At 37.4% G+C, this 21,655-nt stretch overlaps 1 protein-coding gene across 50 annotated transcripts in view; it reads left to right on the forward strand.

Moving 5' to 3' along the window:
• NEB (nebulin) overlaps positions 1 to 21,655 on the forward strand; it is a 245,000-nt gene that overhangs the window by 95,329 nt on the left and 128,016 nt on the right. For all 50 annotated transcript variants that reach the window (XM_081578089.1, XM_081578080.1, XM_081578102.1 and 47 more), the window contains exons 61-71: positions 539 to 643; positions 1,468 to 1,575; positions 3,081 to 3,392; positions 3,513 to 3,719; positions 4,110 to 4,214; positions 5,200 to 5,307; positions 14,104 to 14,415; positions 14,620 to 14,823; positions 18,317 to 18,421; positions 20,706 to 20,813; positions 21,159 to 21,470. In XM_081578089.1, the coding sequence (XP_081434215.1) occupies positions 539 to 643; positions 1,468 to 1,575; positions 3,081 to 3,392; positions 3,513 to 3,719; positions 4,110 to 4,214; positions 5,200 to 5,307; positions 14,104 to 14,415; positions 14,620 to 14,823; positions 18,317 to 18,421; positions 20,706 to 20,813; positions 21,159 to 21,470 (1,986 nt within the window). The remainder of the gene's footprint in view (positions 1 to 538; positions 644 to 1,467; positions 1,576 to 3,080; positions 3,393 to 3,512; positions 3,720 to 4,109; positions 4,215 to 5,199; positions 5,308 to 14,103; positions 14,416 to 14,619; positions 14,824 to 18,316; positions 18,422 to 20,705; positions 20,814 to 21,158; positions 21,471 to 21,655) is intronic.

Below are 21,655 nucleotides of genomic sequence, written 5' to 3' on the forward strand. Positions count from 1 at the left end.
GTAGAATAATATATATGACTTCATTTATATTTCAAAAGGACTGTATGTGGACTTTAATATGCCTAGAAAATTCTAAGATGGAAATGCTATAGCCAGGTTGTAAAATAAGAAGACAGGACATTTTATTTTCCATTTTCCATCCTCTCCACTATCTTGTTTGAGCACATTTTTCCTTTAAACTTTTAAAAAATAAGAGTGAGCTAACAAAAATACATAAAATATTGATATTTGTGTAAAATAATATGTACATATGGGGCTTCCCTGATAGCTCAGTTGGTAAAGAATCTGCCTGCAATGCAGAAGACCCGGGTTTGATTCCTGGGTTGGGAAGACCCTCTGGAGAAGGGATAGGCTACGCACTCCAGTATTCTGGCCTGGAGAATTCCATGAACCATATAGTCTATGGGGTCACAAAGAGTCGGAAATAACTGAGCGACTGTCACTTTCACTTTCAATATGTATGTACTAAATGACTTTAAAAATGTTAAATATTAACTTCCATTGATTTTTTTTTCTTTCTTTCTTTTTAACTTTCCAGCACCTCTACAAACAAGCATGGGAGGCCGACAAGACCAAAGTCCACATCATGCCTGATATCCCCCAGATTATTCTGGCAAAGGCAAATGCAATTAATCTGAGTGATGTAAGTACTATCCCCCCTGTTGTCATCTTTCTTTCCTACCCATTTGAACTAGTAAAAACAAAGTAACAGATTAATGTTTCAATTTTGAGAGTGAATGTTTTGAAAATGAGTGGGAATCCACAAATGAGCATCTTTCTCTTTCTCATCTTGCTTTGATAAGAATAGGAATAGGCCTATTGATGGGACTTGGGCCCAGCAGTTAGGAATTCGAAGGGAGTTGGATTTTGTTCTAGGGGTAGGTACTTTTTATCAAACTAGGAGAATTAAAGGAAATGGCTTAGAGCCCAGGATAAGAGATAAAGAGTGAATCCCAGGACTTTCTTAAAGAGTCCTTCTACCAAGCTTTTGAAATATTTCTAAAGAGGGAGTATTGGGAAAAGTTAATTATAGAGGGAAGAACATTTTGAAGAATTTAGGTCACGTCCCATAAGGAATGTGCAACACGTACTGTTAGAAACTGCATAGGGGTTTTATTTCACTTCCTTTCTCATCCTAACCAGTTGCTAGGAAACCCTCAGATCCTACTAGGTGTTTTTTTCTTTTGTTTGTTTGAGTTACATAGGGATTTGGGATAGTTGACTTCTTTTTGGATTGTAGAATCCATACAATTATATACATAAAAATGTCCATTGCAAAACAGTGAAAGTATTTTGATGTAAGAACATGGCTATTTTGTTTTCTTCTCTTGACTCTTATTAACAAAGTGCATCAATAAGAATATACTGGACTTTCACATTTCTTACTTCAGTGCCAGTTTAGTCTTTGAAAATAAATTCAGATTTTCCTATTCAGAAGAAAATTGTTTCCTTTGCTTCTCTTTCCAGAAACTCTACAAACTTTCTTTGGAAGAGGCTAAAAAGAAAGGCTATGATCTCAGAACTGATGCAATTCCTATCAAAGCTGCCAAGGCCTCGAGAGAGATTGCAAGTGATGTAAGTCTAAAGGAAAGCGGTCACCTGACAGGGGGTTTCTCTTCTACCAAAATAATAAGGGCTGAGTTCTGGAAACACTGAATGAGTAAAACATGAGGAAAAAAAAAGCATGCCTGCTAACAGTAGCCCCATTATGCTCTATGAAGGTGTCTTAACCTTGCTCTCGTGTTTTCTTGGATATTTCAGAAAAATAGAATGCCAGTCACATTATGACCACCTAGATGTCAGCTCCCTGACTCATGAGATCTGGGTGAATTTACTTTGGTCTCCCTCACCGAGACCGTGGCCTGTAGAAATCCCAAAGCCATTCACTAAGTCTTCTTAATGAAGACTCGTGTTGTTCTTGCCTACTGCCTCTTAGACTGTCTTCCTAACAGGATGTCTCAGAAAGGGCTGTGCTGGGGGTGCCGATCTTTTGTTCTCATGATAGCTGATTATTAAATAATTAGGAATTTTGCAAACCCATTGTTAAACTATTGACAGCTTGATAAAAGCTGTGATGGAAGTGTTTACACCAGAGAAATTGGCAAACATTATAAATTAGGACTTCCCCCCCCTCCCCCATCCCAGAGAGCTGGTGTGCCTACCTACCATTGCCATAACACATCATCTCAATGAGACTCATTTCTTTCATTTGTTTGTTTCAATAAGAAATCCACTCACAGTGAACATTAATGATTTGGGCGAAGTGGGAGGAGTACATTCAGAGCACCCTTTCCTTAGCCATCCCCCAGGCATACTTTCTCTTTCCTCCACCTTCTCTGCTCTTCATCTTTTCTTCCTCTCCATCTCTACCCCACTCCTGCATGGTCCCCAGAACTCCATATTCTTCTCCCTCTATTGTGCTGGAGTCATTTGGCTCTCCCAGATCGTAACCCCTAACTTGCACACCTGAACCCACGAGAGACGGGCCAAATATGAAGATTTCCATGTATCAGGATCTCCCCACTATAGAGGGAAGTTGGTGATAAATAGCAAAACTTCTTCCCCATTACACCAGTATGGAGAATCTGAAAAAGAACTCCACAAATATAAAGGTACCCTAAAAGTATACTGTATGTCTCATAACTGAGCCTATTCTCATCAGTGTAAGTCCAGCTGTATGATTTCTTGGGACAACATTAAACTGCTTGGAACAGTCTGCTATTTTTTTCTTGTTTGCTGTACTCTTATTACCTACTACAGGTCCCTTTTAACAACAGCATAAGAGCAGAAATCAGTGTGGTGTATCATCACAAGATCGAGGTTCTAATCCTTAGTGACCTTAGCAAGTCACTCATCCCTCTGGGTCTCAGTTTACTCCTCTATAAAATGGGGGCAGTAAGAATAACTTTGCTGTCTACCTCACAATGTATAGTTGTATCAAGTTACATAACTAAATGTGAAAAACGTGTTCTCTGAACTGCAGAATTCATATCATTTTTTATGAAATACAGAATATTGACACTAGAATGATATCTGGTCAAGGGAATTGCTCTGAATAAATATTCAAATTTTCTTCACAGTATAATTACAAACACAATTATGAAAAGGAGAGGGGGAAGATGGTTGGTTTCCGCAATCTTGAGGATGATCCCAAATTAGTTCATTCCATGCAAGTGGCCAAAATGCAATCTGACCGGGAGTACAAGAAAAACTATGAGAAGACCAAGACCAACTACCACACCCCTGCCGACATGCTCAGTGTCACGGCCGCCAAGGATGCCCAAGCCAATATCACCAATACCAACTACAAGCACCTGATTCACAAGTATATTCTCCTCCCTGATGCCATGAACATCCAGCTGTCCAAGAATATGAATCACATACAGAGTGATGTAAGTGATCTTCTTTCTGGGTGATGGTTGCGTTCCTAGCATGAGAAGGGAGATTACAGGCTCCCATGCCACATTTTGTGTCTAAATTGATGAAGTAGAATGTGCTTCCTCTCTTTATAGAATGAATATAAGCAGGACTACAATGAATGGTACAAAGGGCTTGGCTGGAGTCCAGCTGGTTCCCTAGAAGTGGAGAAGGCCAAGAGAGCAACTGAATATGCCAGTGACCAGAAATATCGCCAGCATCCTAGCAACTTTCAGTTTACAAAGCTGAATGACTCCATGGACATGGTTCTTGCTAAGCAGAATGCCCATACCATGAACAAGGTAAACTGAACAGCCAACCTTCCCCGCAACTCCCAGCCAGGTGGGGCTAGCGGCCTCTGGTTCTTGTTTGGGAAATTTTAATTTGGACTCATCACTTCTATGCAGTGGCAAACAGTAACAGAGCACTTCCCTACACCATTTTTTTCTGCTCCCTATCTCTTATTTTTATTTCCCTTGCCCTTCTAATTGAGTTAGAAATAATTCTTTCTTTTAAATTATTTTTTAAGTCTGATTTTATTTTTGGTGTCTTTCCTGAATTATATATTACTTTAGTAAATTAATTTAACCTAATTCAAATTGAGTGCATTCAAATGTTATGTTATTTTTTTAATTTCTTGTTTGACCTAAAAAATTACTCCAATTTTAAATGTATTTTTTTTAACTTTCTAGTACTTATACACTGTTGATTGGAACAAAGATAAAACGAAGATTCACGTGATGCCAGATACACCAGATATTTTACAAGCCAAGCAAAATCAAACAATATACAGTCAGGTAAAATACGTAATTAAACATATTAAATGATGTCATGGTATATAATTGATGTAAATGCTGAAGCTATGGAAATGAATGACTCAAAGTGGTTAATAGAGGGATGTTGCAATTTATGGTGGTTAGAAGCAAGTGAACGGCTGTGATTATATATTCCATGAAGGTAGGTACTGTGCCTCTTTTGTTTATCTCAGTACTAATTGTGTTTGGTACAGTGTAGAAAATCAATAAATCTCAAGTTACTGAAAGAAAGATGCACCAAACAGATCTGGTATGAGCTTTGACATTCCCATTTATGAGTTGTGTAATATTGGGTTTAAGCCTTAGTTTGTTCATTCCTAAAACTGGTACCTTTAAAGTGCCTATTACATTGAATTGCTGTGAGGACCAAATGAAGAACTGCAAGCATGGCTCTCATCACAGTGCCTGCCACAGAGTAAGCACTGGATGACCTTCAGCTATTTTTCTTATTGTCCAATTTAACATACATGCATCCATTCAATGAATTTGAGTCAGAAAGATTAACTTGTTTTTTGTACCTTACAAAAGGCATTTCGTTTTCTATTACTTTTATCATTTAGATAATTAAAATTTTGTTACCTGACCTTATTTTAATCAATTACTTTAATATCTATATTCAAATTAGTAGGCCTAGACTGTACTTAACTGTAGAGGAAATCTACCTAATATACCTGATATGAACACATTGTGTCTGAATGGAAAAAGCCATGCTCAGCTATACTGTTAATACCAAGGTAGTGGGAAGCGAGTCTCAGAGGCCAAAAAAAAAAAAAAGTCGAAGCCAGATCACTTGATGCTAAGTCATTGCTCTGTTAAACAGCTTATTTTCTTTATTATCCATATCTTTAGAGATAAAGATAGATGATGTTAGAATCTGATATCTACTCTTTAGGTAAACTTATGTTCAATAATACTTTGTAGTTTTAATATACACTGAATAATGGTAAATATTATCTTTAATTTTCAGAAACTCTATAAACTTGGATGGGAAGAAGCTTTGAAAAAAGGCTATGATCTCCCAGTTGATGCAATTTCTGTGCAGGCAGCCAAAGCTTCCAGAGACATCGCTAGTGATGTAAGTATTTTTTGACTTCTATGAGGATATATTGATGTCTGAATCTAGTACCTTAATGTGCTGGTAATGATTTTTACAGCTAGTCCTCACCTTTCAAAATGTAATGCAATCTCCTTCATCTCCTACCCTCTTCACTTACCCCAATCCACTCTTCTTTCTCACTGATTGAATATCAAAAAAGAGGCTTCCTGAGTAGAGACTGAGCCAGAGAACCTATAAGACACATTACACTAAGTCATGATGCTTCTACACATTACGAAAGAACCAAAAACTTTGTTTTCCCACTGACATGCAAATAATTCTCCTGTCTTCTATTTGTCTATTTTAGACCAAACTCAAAGTGCCAGACAATATATAACCTCAACAACCTGATGTTAATAGATTTTTCTTTGCACATATTTAAAATTCACTGTTGATTCTTTATATTTAGGCCATCTTTGCTTTTACATAATTACAATAAATTGGCTCAGGGTGTAGAAAATACAGGAAGTGGCAGGAATTTAGGTTTAAGATACAGAGGACTTAACTTTCCCCTGAATATCTGGTCGAAAGTTCCTAAAACAAGGATATTCTCATCCTCACCTCTATTACCTTCCTCCCCCCTCTCTGTGTATCTCTGTGAACCTCTCTGAGGGTTCCAGACTGTGGAGAGCACAGAGGGAAGTGCTTACTGGCTATACTGCTCTCTCCACGTTTGAGTCCCCCTCTTCTCCTCCTGGTCACCTCAACAATGCCCCCACCCACCCACCCTTCACCGCTCCATGTAACTCAGTGATCCTTTCTGGGTATCCCTCACTGTGGAGAATCTTTTCACCATTAACCTAAAAGTTTTATTACCAATGCTGTATGGATGGAGAAGTCTTGAGGCTACTGCAAGAATAAGACTGAAAGCCAGAGGAAACATTAATTAATAAGAGATCATCCAATAGCCTCCACATATACACTGAAACCAAACTCCACCCAAGAGCCAATAAGTTCCAGAGCAAGACATACCACGCAAATTCTCCAGCAACGCAGGAACATAGCCCTGAGCATCAATATACAGGCTGCCCAGAGGCACACCAAATCCATAGACATCTCAAAACTCAATACTGGACACTCCATTGCACTCTAGAGAGAAGAAATCCAGCTCTATCCACCAGAACACCCACACAAGCTCCCCCAACCAGGAAACCTTGACAAGCCACCCGTCCAACCCCACCCACAGTGAAGAACCTCCACAATAAAGAGGAACTTCAAACTACCAGAATACAGAAAGGCCACGCCTAACACAGCAATCTAAACAAGATGAAAAGGCAGAGAAATACTCAGCAAGTAAAGGAAAATGAGAAATGCCCACCAAACCAAACAAAAGAGGAGGAGATAGGGAATCTATCTGAAAAAGAATTTAGAATAATGATAATAAAAATGATCCAAAATCTTGAAAACAAAATGGAGTTACAGATAAATAGCCTGGAGACAAGGATTGAGAAGATGCAAGAAATGTTTATCAAGGACCTAGAAGAAATAAAAAGGAGTCAATATATAATGAGTAATGAAATAAACGAGATAAAAGACACTCTGGAGGGAACCAACAGTAGAATAACGGAGGCAGAAGATAGGATAAGTGAGGTAGAAGATAGGATAGTGGAAATAAACGAAGCAGAGAGGAAAAAAGAAAAAAGAATCAAAAGAAATGAAGAAAACCTCCGGGACCTCTGGGACAATATGAAACGCCCCAACACTCGAATCATAGGAGTCCCAGAAGAAGAAGATAAAAGGAAAGGCCATGAAAAAATACTCGATGAGATAATAGTTGAAAATTTCCCTAAATTGAGGAAAGAAATAGTCACAGAAGTCCAAGAAACCCAGAGAGTCCCAAACAGGATAAACCCAAGGCGAAACACCCCAAGACACATATTAATCAAATTAATAAAGATCAAACACAAAGAACAAATATTAAAAGTAACAAGGGAAAAACAACAAATAACACACAAGGGGATTCCCATAAGGATAACAGCTGATCTTTCAATAGAAACCCTTCAGGCTAGAAGGGAATGGCAGGACATACTTAAAGTAATGAAAGAGAATAATCTACAACCCAGATTACTGTACCCAGCAAGGGTCTCATTCAGATATGAAGGAGAATTCAAAAGCTTTACAGACAAGCAAGAGCTGAGGGAATTCAGCACCACCAAACCAGCTCTCCAACAAATGCTAAAGGATCTTCTCTAAACAGGAAACACAGAAAGGATGTTTAAACACGAACTCAAAACAACAAAGTAAATGGCAACGGGACCATACTTATCAATAATTACCTTAAATGTAAATGGGTTGAATGCCCCAACCAAAAGACAAAGACTGGCTGAATGGATACAAAAACAAGACCCCTATATATGCTGTCTACAAGAGACCCACCTCAAAACTAGGGACACATACAGACTGAAAGTGAAGGGATGGAAAAATATATTTCATGCAAACAGAGACCAAAAGAAAGCAGGAGTCGCAATACTCATTTCAGATAAAATAGACTTTAAAATAAAGGCTGTGAAAAGGGACAAAGAAGGACACTACGTAATGATCAAAGGATCAATCCAAGAAGAAGATGTAACAATTATAAATATATATGTACCTAACATAGGAGCACCACAATATATAAGGCAAATACTAACAAGTATGAAAGGGGAAATTAACAATAACACAATAATAGTGGGAGACTTTAATACTCCACTCACACATATGGATATATCAACTAAACAGAAAATTAACAAGGAAACACAAACTTTAAATGATACAATAGACAAATTAGATTTAATCGAATTTACAGGACTTTCCACTCCAAAACGATCAATTTCACCTTTTTCTCAAGTGCACACGAAACTTTCTCCAGGATAGATCACATCCTGGGCCATAAATCTAGCCTTGGTAAATTCAAAAAAATTGAAATCATCCCAGCCATGTTCTCTGACCACAATGCAGTAAGAGTCGACTTCAATTACAGAAAAAAATTGAAATCATCCCAGCCATCTTCTCTGACCACAATGCAGTAAGAGTAGACCTCAATTACAGGAAAAAAACTATTAAAAATTCCAACATATGGAGGCTAAACAACACACTTCTGAATAACCAACAAATCACAGAAGAAATCAAAAAAGAAATCAAAATATACATAGAAACGAATGAAAATGAAAACACAACAACCCAAAACCTATGGGACACTGTAAAAGCAATGCTAAGGGGAAGGTTCATAGCAATACAAGCGTACCTCAAGAAACAAGAAAAAAATCAAATAAATCAACTAACTCTACACCTAAAGCAACTAGAGAAGGAAAAAATGAAGAACCCCAGGGTCAGTAGAAGGAAAGAAATCTTAAAAATTAGGGCAGAAATAAATGCAAAAGAAACAAAAGAGACCATAGCAAAAATCAACAAAACTAAAAGCTGGTTTTTCGAGAAGATAAACAAAATTGACAAGCCATTAGCCAGACTCATCAAGAAACAAAGGGAGAAGAATCAGATCAACAAAATTAGAAATGAAAATGGAGAGATCACAACAGACTCCACAGAAATACAAAGGATCATAAGAGACTACTACCAACAGCTATATGCCAATAAAATGGACAACTTGGAGGAAATGGACAAATTCTTAGAAAAGTATAACTTTCCAAAACTGAACCAGGAAGAAATAGAAGATCTTAACAGACCCATCACAAGCACGGAAATCGAAACCGTAATCAGAAATCTTCCAGCAAACAAAAGCCCAGGACCAGACGGCTTCACAGCGGAATTCTACCAAAAATTTAGAGAAGAGCTAACACCTATCCTACTCAAACTCTTCCAGAAAATTGCAGAAGATGGTAAACTTCCAAACTCATTCTATGAGGCCACCATCACCCTAATTCCAAAACCAGACAAAGATGCCACAAAAAAAGAAAACTACAGGCCAATATCACTGATGAACATAGATGCAAAAAACCTTAATAAAATTCTAGCAAACAGACTCCAACATCATATTAAAAAGATCATACATCATGACCAAGTGGGCTTTATCCCAGGAATGCAAGGTTTCTTTAACATCCGCAAATCAATCAATGTAATACACCACATTAACAAATTGAAACATAAAAACCATATGATTATCTCAACAGATGCAGAAAAAGCCTTTGACAAAATTCAACATCCATTTATGATAAAAACCCTCCAGAAAGCAGGAATAGAAGGAACATACCTCAACATTATAAAAGCTGTATATGATAAACCCACAGCAAACATTATCCTCAATGGTGAAAAATTGAAAGCATTTCCCCTAAAGTCAGGAACAAGGCAAGGATGCCCACTTTCACCACTACTATTCAACATAATTTTGGAAGTTTTGGCCACAGCAATCAGAGCGGAAAAAGAAATAAAAGGAATCCAGATAGGAAAAGAAGAAGTAAAACTCTCACTGTTTGCAGATGACATGATCCTCTACATAGAAAACCCTAAAGATTCTACCAGAAAATTACTAGAGCTAATCAATGAATATAGTAAAGTTGCAGGATATAAAAGTAACACACAGAAATCCCTTGCATTCCTATACTCCAATAATGAGAAAACAGAAAAAGAAATTAAGGAAACAATACCATTCACCATCGCAACAAAAAGAATAATAAAGAAACAAAAGACTTATATATAGAAAACTATAAAATACTGATGAAAGAAATCAAAGAGGACACAAACAGATGGAGAAATATACCGTGTTCATGGATTGGAAGAATTAATATAGTGAAAATGAGTATACTACCCAAAGCAATCTATAGATTCAATGCAATCCCTATCAAGCTACCAATGGTATTTTTCACAGAACTAGAACAAATCATTTCACAATTTGTATGGAAATATAAGAAACCTCAAATAGCCAAAGCAATCTTAAGAAAGCAGAATGGAATTGGAGGAATCAATCTGCCTGACTTCAGGCTCTACTACAAAGCCACAGTCATCAAGACAGTATGGTACTGGCACAAAGATAGAAATATAGATCAATGGAACAAAATAGAAAGCCCAGGGATAAACCCATGCTCCTATGGACACCTTATCTTCAACAAAGGAGGCAAGAATATACAATGGAGAAAAGACAATCTCTTTAACAAGTGGTGCTGGGAAAACTGGTCAACCACTTGTAAAAGAATGAAACTAGAACACTTCCTAACACCATACACAAAAATAAACTCAAAATGGATTAAAGATCTAAACGTAAGACCAGAAACTATAAAACTCCTAGAGGAAAACAGGCAAAACCCTCTCTGACATAAATCACAGCAGGATCCTCCATGACCCACCTCCCAGAATATTGGAAATAAAAGCAAAAATAAACAAATGGGACCTAATTAAAATTAAAAGCTTTTGCACAACAAAGGAAACTATAAGCAAGGTGAAAAGACAGCCTTCAGAATGGGAGAAAATAATAGCAAACGAAGCAACAGACAAACAATTAATCTCAAAAATATACAAGCAACTCCTGCAGCTGAATTCCAGAAAAATAAACGACCCAATCAAAAAACGGGCCAAAGAACTAAACAGACATTTCTCCAAAGAAGACATACAGATGGCTAACAAACACATGAAAAGATGCTCAACATCACTCATTATTAGAGAAATGCAAATCAAAACCACAATGAGGTACCATTTCACACCAGTCAGAATGGCTGCTATCCAAAAGTCTACAAGCAATAAATGCTGGAGAGGGTGTGGAGAAAAGGGAACCCTCTTACACTGTTGGTGGGAATGCAAACTAGTACAGCCACTATGGAGAACAGTGTGGAGATTCCTTAAAAAACTGGGAATAGAACTGCCATATGACCCAGCAATCCCACTGCTGGGCATATACACCGAGGAAACCAGAATTGAAAGAGACGCGTGTACCCCAATGTTCATCGCAGCACTGTTTACAATAGCCAGGACATGGAAGCAACCTAGATGTCCATCAGCAGACGAATGGATAAGGAAGCCGCGGTACATATACACAATGGAATATTACTCAGCCATTAAAAAAAATACATTTGAATCGGTTCTATTGAGATGGATGAAACTGGAGCCCATTATACAGAGTGAAGTAAGCCAGAAAGAAAAACACCAATACAGTATACTAATGCATATATATGGAATTTGAAAGATGGTAACGATAACCCTATATGCAAGACAGAATAAGAGACACAGATGCATAGAACAGTCTTATGGACTCTGAGGGAGAAGGTGAGGGTGGGATGTTCTGGGAGAATAGCATTGAAACATGTATATTATCATATGTGAAACAGAACGCCACTCTGGGTTCGATGCATGAGACAAATGCTCAGGGCTGGAGCAATGGGATGACCCAGAGGGATGGGATGGGGAGGGAGGTGGGAGGGGGTTCACGATGGGGAACACATGTAAACCCATGGCTGATTCATGTCAATGTATGGCAAAAACTATTACAATATTGTAAAGTAATTAGTCCCCAACTAAAATAAATAAATTAATTAAAAAAAAAAAAAACAAGGATATTCACTCTTCAAGGAAACTTTTTTTTTTTCTGGCTGCATGTGGCTTGTGGACTCTTAATTCTCCCACCAGGGATTGAACCCCGGCCACGGCAATGATAGCTCCAGGTCCTAACCACTGGACTGCCAGGAAACCGCCAAGGCAACCTCTAATTATGATTCGAAAGGGTAGTAAATTTGGTGAAAAAACTGGATACAGTTCCTATTGGTCAATTAAATTTTTATAAATATTCAACTTAGAGATTTTGCAAACTCAAAAACATATCATTTTGTTAACGCCCAAAATTAAACACCAAAAATTTGGAGAATTTCAGCTATAGAGAATTACCAGAATTTTGTCACAGCCTCTTAATCAAAATCTTTAAATCAAAGCAAAACAAGGATTTGATTTGGAGAGAAAGCATGTCTAAAGACAATCTGACAATAAATTCTAAGACTATAAGGGAAATTTCTCTCTAATTCAGTTAATCTGTGGCACTCCAGAAGTGTTGGTAAATTAATTAGATGACGTGTTATTACCCACTCTCTGGCTTGCAGGTCAATATCTCATTAATGTGATGATGAACCTAAAGCAACAGTGATGTCTGAATGGTCCTCAGAAAGTAAACTCATTTCCATTTAATGTTAGAATTCCCTACGAGGTGAAGATAGTTTAGGAAATTAAGACATTGCATCAGTACTTTCCTAAGAAACAACATTTATTTTCATGTAAGTCTGTTAGAAATTTTTGAAATCTTACCCTAAAATTGAATTACCTTTAAATGAATTTCCCACCATTGTAGAGATTATATCTCCTCTCAGTTTCAAATGGTTCTTGTGTCTATGCCACCTAAAGAGATTAGAGGTATTTTTATCAATACTTAATAAGTTAGAATCACAGAATTGACAGTTAGAAGATAACAATGTTTATTTAATCTAATCTCCCACTCAACATCATTCTGTCCTTTCTAATAGGTCTTCTTTCCATTCTAATAGGTCTCTGGATATTTACAAATATAAGAATTTTTGTGTCTTTCAGGGCAGTTTGTTTCTTTGCTGGATCATTTCTAGTTGCCATTACATATTTCCTTATTTCAAACTTAAACATGTTACTGGTTAGCCTTAGATGTGTGTTCTAGAACACCACAGAGTAGCATATTTCCCTTTTCACCTGATATCCCTTCAAACATTTCAAGTTTCTTACTTATTCTCCTTTGATTTTAGCTTTCTAAGTCCTTAAATCATTCCACTTGTGATGTATTCGATATTTTCAAAGCCCCTCTCAAAACAGAGTACCTTAAAACTTGGTGTTGTGTTCCTGTTTCAGGTCAGGCTGAGCAAATGAACTTCTGATTTGCCTTTATCTGTACTCCTACAGAATCTCTTACAGAAATATACTTTTTAAAAAGCAATTTTGTCATATTGCACACATTGAGCTGATGGTCCATGGAAATTCCTGAGCATTTTTAATAAGACATAACCATGAAGCTGAGTATCAAGAGAGAGTAGAACCTATTTCTGTAAAGTATAATGTGTGTTCAGCATCTGGCATCAAGTAAATGCTGTTATCCAATTATTGTTATTATTACTCTTGTCATTGTCACCAACAATAATGCAGTTTTTCCCAATTGAATCTAAATGTTGGATTTCACTATTACTTTCTTACATTTATGTACTTCATTTTGACCTATTTGGCAATATGTTGAGATCTTGTGGAATTTTGTTTCTATTCTAACATAATTGGCAGTTTTTATGAGCAACAGAGGAATGGATCCTGAACAGCACAAGTTTATATGACACAATTATATGACAAACCACTAAAAAACCCTGCAGCTTAATAAATTAATCTACACTATTAGGCCTGCTCATCAAGTCCTGAATCTTCCCAATTTTTGTTTGCCACTTAGCTATACTTTTCCCATTATTCCTATAAGCATTATCAAATGCTACCCTAGAGTCAGCATACATAATGTCTAGGACATTCCAACATATATTTCTGCCTCTAGTTGAATTTAATTTCTTATCATAACCTGTCCTGATACTCAGCTACATTATGTCTTTTTAGAAGCCTCTACTTAAGCTTTCACATTTCTTTTTTTTCCCTCTTTTTAAAATTTACATTTGTTTATTTTTAATTGTAGTATAATTGCTTTACAATATTGTATTGATTTCTGCCATATATGAGCATGAATCAACCAGTTTTCACATTTCTTACTAAGTTAAATGACATTCTCATTTCAGTTTTGAAAACATGGAAACAAACAAAACAGAGTTTAACTTGTGTTTATGTTAATAAGAGAACTGTTTCCTCTGATTTCAGTTTAAATATAAACAAGGCTACCGCCAGCAAGTCGGCCACCATATTGGATTCCGGAGTCTGCAAGATGATCCAAAGCTTGTGTTGTCCATGAATGTAGCCAAAATGCAGAGTGAAAGAGAATATAAGAAGGACTTTGAGACGTGGAAAACCAAGTTCAGCAGCCCAGTGGACATGTTGGGGGTGGTGCTGGCCAAAAAATGTCAGGCATTGGTCAGTGATGTGGACTACAAAAACTACCTCCATGGGTGGACATGTCTGCCTGATCAGAATGACGTGATCCAAGCTAAAAAGGCTTATGAACTACAGAGTGAGGTCAGTTTCTACTAAATCTCGTAGTTTATATGTACAGTACTTCATATCTCATATGAGTGATCATTTAATCATAAAGAGACAAACTACATAGACAAATTATTATTGAATTTCTAAAACATACCTTTTTTTGTAATGCATAGAATTGTTTGAGTCAAGGGTCCAGATGAGGATGCAATTTTGATGGCATGCTTTGTATTTTCACAGAATTTGTATAAGTCTGACCTTGAGTGGCTGAAAGGCATAGGATGGAGTCCCTTGGGTTCTTTGGAGGCAGAAAAGAACAAACGGGCTTCAGAAATCATCAGTGAAAAGAAATATCGCCAGCCTCCGGATAGAAACAAGTTCACCAGCATTCCTGATGCCATGGACATAGTTCTGGCAAAGACAAATGCCAAAAATAGGAGTGATGTGAGTACCTCTTCAGAGATAAAAAAAAACTATACTGCCTGATACCCAGTAGGTGCTCAACAGTATTTGCTTCATAAATTAGTAGAATAATACAGCATTGTATCACACATCATCATTTTTTTGTTTGGTTATTTCATTTGAATTATCAATTACCCTGCAGTGGATCTTGTAAAAATGAGTTAGTATCAATTTTTGTCACCCAAAGCTTGCTTGTTTATTTATCCAAAGCATAACAAGAAAACTATTGAACATATTTCTTTATTTGAAACTTGTGTGTGTTGAAGACCCAGATGTTGTATGTGTTAAAGACCCACATGTACCGTGTATTAGAGGCAGATATTCTGAGTACCTTACACAGGCACAGGGGAAATGTCATAAAGGATATATTTTCTTTCAAGTGATTATAATACACTTCACTTAGCTGATTCATAATAGATTATATATATTTATTTATATTTGTATTTATGTATCTTCCATTTCCTTCTTACTTCCTTCTCCAGCACTGATAACAGTGTCTGGCACGATAATATGTGCTCAGTAAGTATTTGTTGAATAAAATAAAGATGTGTAGAGTAATTCTATGCAAAGAAGGGAAAGATTACTCTACCTTCCTCAGTTAGAAGCATAACCCTGAAAGTTACAGAGCATTGAACTATGTGCACTAAGATTTTAGAGCTAAGAACATTTAAATAGATTTATAATAATAACTCTTCAGGCCTTAGATCTAAATATATATAACATTTTATATTTTTTACATATGTTTTTATAGAATATATGTAAGCCCTTAATTAGCACATAGTAAGCATTTTGATAGTTTCCCAGGATGGCTCAGTGGTAAAGAATCGTCTGCCAGTACAGGAGACGCAGGTTCGAGCTCTGGATTGGAAAGATCCCCTGGAGAAGGAAATGGCAACCCACTCTGGTATTCTTGCCTAGAGAATCCCATGAACAGAGGAGCCTGGTGGGCTACAGTCCATGAGGTCACAAAAGACTCGGATACAACTTAGCAACTAAACAACAACAATACAACAAAAGCATTTGATAAACTGTGGCTCCTCTCTGCCCAATCACCCCCTCATAGACTTCTTGCAGTTTTGATATCCAAAATTTATAGTAATTGCTGACCTGTGAGCTTTGTTAGGAATGTTCATGTTATCATTTTTTGTTTTTATGATGACAATTTGAATCCATCAGGTGACTAATAAAGCAACAAATTTCTACAAATTATTTCCCCCTTTAGAAAAGTTTCTTCTTTCTTCATGAAACAGGGCTGTGTATAAAGTTCTGAACTAATATGGTGGCCAGTAGAAAAACCCTGCGTCATGAAACCTATCAACATCAAAGTCTCAGGATAGACCTCTACAGTGTGTCCCTGTTACAGGATAGTGATCTCCTTAGGCCTTAGGAAAGGGCCACTGGGGGCCTGAGCCTGCTGTCTCTCCTTTTGAATAGACCAGTTCATCTACCTCAGTGTAAACAAACATTATTAGCATTTTCTGTTTTCTGTGAGGTGAAAGTAACACATGACATTGAAATGGTCCAACTCAGTGGTTCTCAACTAGGGACAGTTTCAACCCACAGGGGACATTTGGCAACACTCATAGCTTGTCATAACTTGAGGGCGGCATGCTACTGGAATCCAGTGGATTGAAGTCAGGACAGCTCACAACAAAAAATCCTCCAGTAAACAACACCAATAGTTCTGAGGCTGAGAAACACTGATCTTTCTCAATCATAAAGGTTAGTCCAGGTCTAGGATAAAGGTATAAGCCTTGCTTTGTTGTAGTCCTGAAGGTCTTTGGGTTACAAGGACCATAGTAAGCATGTCAGGAAGGAGAAAAGTGCCAGCCCCTCACACCCCACATTGCACACCTCAAAGGGAAATTGACAAGTCCGAGGAACCAATGAGACTTTAAAGTTTCTTTATATTGAAATAATTTCAGCATGCAGGAAAGTTGAACTTAGCGCACATAATTTATATGTGCATGTGTGTACATATATATATATGTATATATTCACCCATATTCACCAATTAGCATTTTGTCACATTTGCCTTTTTTCTCTTTCCCCCTGCCCCTTCTCTTTCTTTCCTACGTGTGTGTGTGTTGTGTGTGTGTTGTTTCCTGATACTGCTCTATCCCTAAATACTCCATTGTGTTTCCTGAAAATAAGAACATTCTCTTATACAACCACAGTGTAATGATCAAAATCAGAAAAGTAGTGTTAAAATAACACTAGTGTACATAATTTACTCAATTTTACCACAAGCGTCCTTTACAGAAAGTGAAAAATGTTTTTTGATCCAGGATCCAACCCAAGACCACACGTTGAATTTATTTGTCATGTCTTTAGTCTATTTTAATCTGAACTGATTTCTCACTTCTTTGCCTTACAAGTCCTTCATATTCATGAAGAGCACAGGCCAGTTGTTCTACAGAACCTCTGTAAATTTGGGTTTATCTACTGTTTCCTCATGATTAGACTCAGGTTCTGTATTTTTGGCAGGATAGCACATGTTGCATCCTCCTCTACACAGTATGGGAGGAGGCATATGATATCAATCTATCCTATTACTGATTATTTTAGCTTTGATCGCTTGGGTGAAATGGTGTTGAGAGGTTTCTCCACTGTCTAGTTACTATTTTATCCTTTGTAATTGATAAGTAACTTGTGGGAAGACTCTCTGACAATGTAAGCACACTATTTTTCATCAGACTTTTACCCCATGGTTTTAATAAATCAATGAGATTTTTGTTTGGGTCCCTTTGTTTTCTGTTGAAGAAAGAGAATGACCCTGGGACATACAAGAGACTTTGATGAATCTCATACAAAATCCTTTGCGGGAATCCTAATCCCCTCAAACAATTATGAGGTATAACTGTATGATAAACCACATAGGAAATGAGACTCCCTAATATCTAGACATACCCCGAATGCGTCATTTTTCCAGAAGATAAGATCCATACATGCTCAACTGTGTCTGACTCCTTTGCAACCCCATAAACTGTAGCCCACCAGGCTCCCCTGTTCTTGGGATTCTCCAGGAAAGAATACTAGAGTGGGTTGCCATTTCCTCCTCCAGAGGATCTTCCCGACTCAGGGATTGAACCTGTATCTCCTGCATTGGCAGGCGGATTCTTTACCACTGAGCCCCTGGGAAGCCAGAATAAGGGCTGTCTCCTAATTAAATCCTGGGGGAGACTGTTATAATCCCAAAAGGTGGAGAACTGCTGCTCTGTTTGATGATGTTGGTAAAGGCTTTAAATATTTGGGCTGATTTCTTACAGGCAGGGTTAGTTGCAACTTTGAAAAAATAATCCATAATTATATTTTGAAAGGCAACTGTGTCTCATAAGTCAAGAAATGCTATACCTATTTTCTGCTTATGCTACTGTACTGCTTAATTTAGATGAATTAGTAACACTATTTGAAATTAACTATGTCACTAACTAATCTAAGAGCCCCACTGAAAAACCCTTTTATCTCATTTTAGATACTTTACAGAGAAGCTTGGGACAAAGACAAGACTCAAGTTCACATCATGCCAGATACACCTGATATTATTCTGGCTAAAGCAAACTTAATCAACGCAAGTGATGTAAGTTTCCAAATGAAACACGTATTTTCAGATAGCTCCTTTTGATTGCTTCTGAGGCACTGAATTTATTTGGAGGCTATTTGGAATACTTGAATCATTTTAATTAACAAACTTCGTATGACTTAGAGTCCTCATTTAATGGCTTTTAGCTTGAACATTTCAATAACTGGCATTTTCTCTGTTGGATGGAGTTGGAGGGATGTGCTCTCTGTTCCTTGTGATTCATTATTACACACATTGTCATATTGTAATGGTCTGTATAGCTCTTCCCTGTGTGGACAGAAACTTCATGGGGGGCAGAGACAAATCATTTTGGATCTACAGTGCTTAGCCACTATAGTGCCTGACACACAGGAAATTCAATAAAATTTGCTGCTAAGTCGTTTCAGTCGTTTTCGACTCTGTGCAACCCCATAGACGGCAGCCCACCAGGCTCCGCCGTCCCTGGGATTCTCCAGGCAAGAATACTGGAGTGGGTTGCCATTTCCTTCTCCAGTGCATGAAAGGGAAAAGTGAAAGTGAAGTCGCTCAGTCATGTCCGACTCTTAGCGACCCCATGGACTGCAGCCTACCAGGCTCCTCCGTCCATGGAATTTTCCAGGCAAGAGTACTGGAGTGGGGTGCCATTGCCTTCTCCCTTGTAAGGTTAGAGATCCATTATACTATTTCTTTATTTTTCTGTTCTGCCTTTGTCTTCATAATGGGCTTTCTGAACAATTCTGGGACCTTGTTCCATAGCCAGAGCAACCATGACTCCGATATATGAAATCTGGGAATTTATTAGTCTTCTATTCACAGTATCATCACTTTTTCTAGTTTGGCCTACTTATGCTCCTTAACCACTTTTAAAGACATGGGGGCTAAGTTCACAGTTATCTTCTTGCCAGAACTTGTGTTTAAACCATAATATTTCCTAGAATTTATTTAGAAAGGGAGCTGGCAAACTGTTAGAAGAGAAAACAGAATTCTGATGTCAAGCAGACAGACCACTATGAAAAAAAAAAAAGGAAAGTGAATGATAAATTCCAAGGACTTCATCTTGTACCTCTTTATGTAAGAGTGAACATGCAGCATCTCAAATTTATATTTTCAATCTGGTTCATTGACTTTCTCTACACCCTTGTGTGTGGGCATGCTCAGTCATGTCCAACTCTTTGCAAGCCCATGGGCTATATATAGCCTGCCAGGCTCCTCTGTCCATGGGATTTTCCAGGCAAGAATACCGGAGTGGGTTGCCATTTCCTACTCCACAATAAAATTTAGATGAGCATAAAAAAACTCATGCAGATGTAAATTATCATATGTGAAACGAATCGTCAGTCCAGGTTCAATGCATGATACAGGGTTCTTGGGGCTGGTGCACCGGGATGACCCGGAGGGATGGGATGGGGAGGGAGGTGGAAGGGGGATTCTCGAAGGGGAAAACATGTACACCCATGGTGGATTCATGTCAATGTATAGCAAAACAAATACAATATTGTAAAGTTAAGAAATAGAAAATAAACTAATTAAAAAAAAACTCATGCAGATTAATTTCATTTTTATTTTTATTGTCATAGTATAACCTCCTGAAATTTATAGATGTAAAAATTAATATTTTAACAACAAATTCTAATATGAAGACCTTAGCTAAAATAAGGTACTGAAGTAATACCACAAAGGACTAAAATATAAAAACAAGTCCAAGGTTAATAGGTACTTGAAACAATCTGGTTTCTGAATGAAGTGCATTAAATTATATTCTCAGTTATTTAATTATGTAACAAATCTGAAGAGAAATTATTTCACTTAAACTTTTAAAATTTGATATTTAAATTTTCCTCAAAAAAAATCTTACATTGTAAAAATTATGAAGGGCTTTGTTTCTTGCCTAAAAATGGCTCCTTTTGGACAGCTCTATATGGTGAAATAGACTCTAGTGTTAGATGGCAGAGATATTGCTCTTTTCTAACAAAAACTTCTATTGAAACAGTCAAAGTTAATTGGAAAACAGCACCTTGATGATATTTCATTTCATTCATCTACCAATTTATTTCTGTCTCATTCTCATAAATATTTGGAAAGAGCTGACATTTAACTTTATTGGTCTAGGTAATTGAAGAGCTTTAGAGTTTAAAACAAGATCATCAGCAATCAATGGGCACAATTTCCAGTTACATTTGAGTATTCTAGAGCTCAGAAGCTATTCTCTTGAACTCTTAAAATATTTACCACATTGGATTCATTATGCTGCAGATGTTGATGGGAAATAGTTTTTTTCAAAGTGATTTTCATCTCTTAACAGAAATTCTACCGAATGGGTTATGAAGAGTTGAAGAAAAAAGGTTACGATCTTCCCGTTGATGCCATACCAATCAAAGCAGCTAAAGCGTCCCGGGAAATTGCCAGCGAAGTAAGACTTTATCCCTTGTTTGTCTGATTAGATTGCAATTTTCACTTCAAAAAAGTCTCAGTTTAATTTTAAATTGAAGAGAGTCTTCCAAGTAACAAATTAAAAATAGTGAAATGATCCCAGAGATGCAGCATGGGACAGGGATAAACTCAAGGATATATTTATTATGTATGGAATCTGTAGCTGGATTTAGCCTTTAATCTTTCCTATCAAAAAAAAAAATCTGTGGCTCTCTAGCCTTGTGAAAATATTTGGAGTTAATATGCTTTGTAATTCACCACAAAGATAGTAACATAAGTTAATCTTCAAAAAACTAAGACATGTTTTGTTTTTTTTCTCCTTTAGTACAAGTACAAGGAAGGTTTTCGCAAGCAGCTTGGCCACCACATTGGAGCCAGAAACATTGAGGATGACCCCAAGATGATGTGGTCCATGCACGTGGCCAAGATCCAGAGTGACCGGGAGTACAAGAAGGACTTTGAGAAGTGGAAGACCAAGTTCAGCAGCCCAGTGGACATGCTGGGGGTGGTGCTGGCCAAGAAGTGCCAGACCTTGGTCAGTGACATAGACTACAAGAACTACCTGCACCAGTGGACGTGCCTGCCCGACCAGAGCGATGTCATCCATGCCCGGCAGGCCTATGACCTCCAGAGTGACGTGAGTCTAAGATTTTCTCTTGGCCAATAAAAACCATGTCTGCTTTCCTAAGTGTCAAAGTTCCCTCCAAATGAAGGGAGTTGAGTTTACACATCTGAATTCTACTTCCTTGGACTAACGTCCACACTCTATCCAGTCACACAAATACCAGGATCATCGTTAATTTCACAAAGGAAAACACCAGG

The sequence above is a fragment of the Giraffa tippelskirchi genome, chromosome 3 (genome assembly GCF_054371585.1).
Source record: "Giraffa tippelskirchi isolate mGirTip1 chromosome 3, T2T-mGirTip1v1.2.pri, whole genome shotgun sequence".
Classification (NCBI taxonomy): Eukaryota; Metazoa; Chordata; class Mammalia; order Artiodactyla; family Giraffidae; genus Giraffa; species Giraffa tippelskirchi.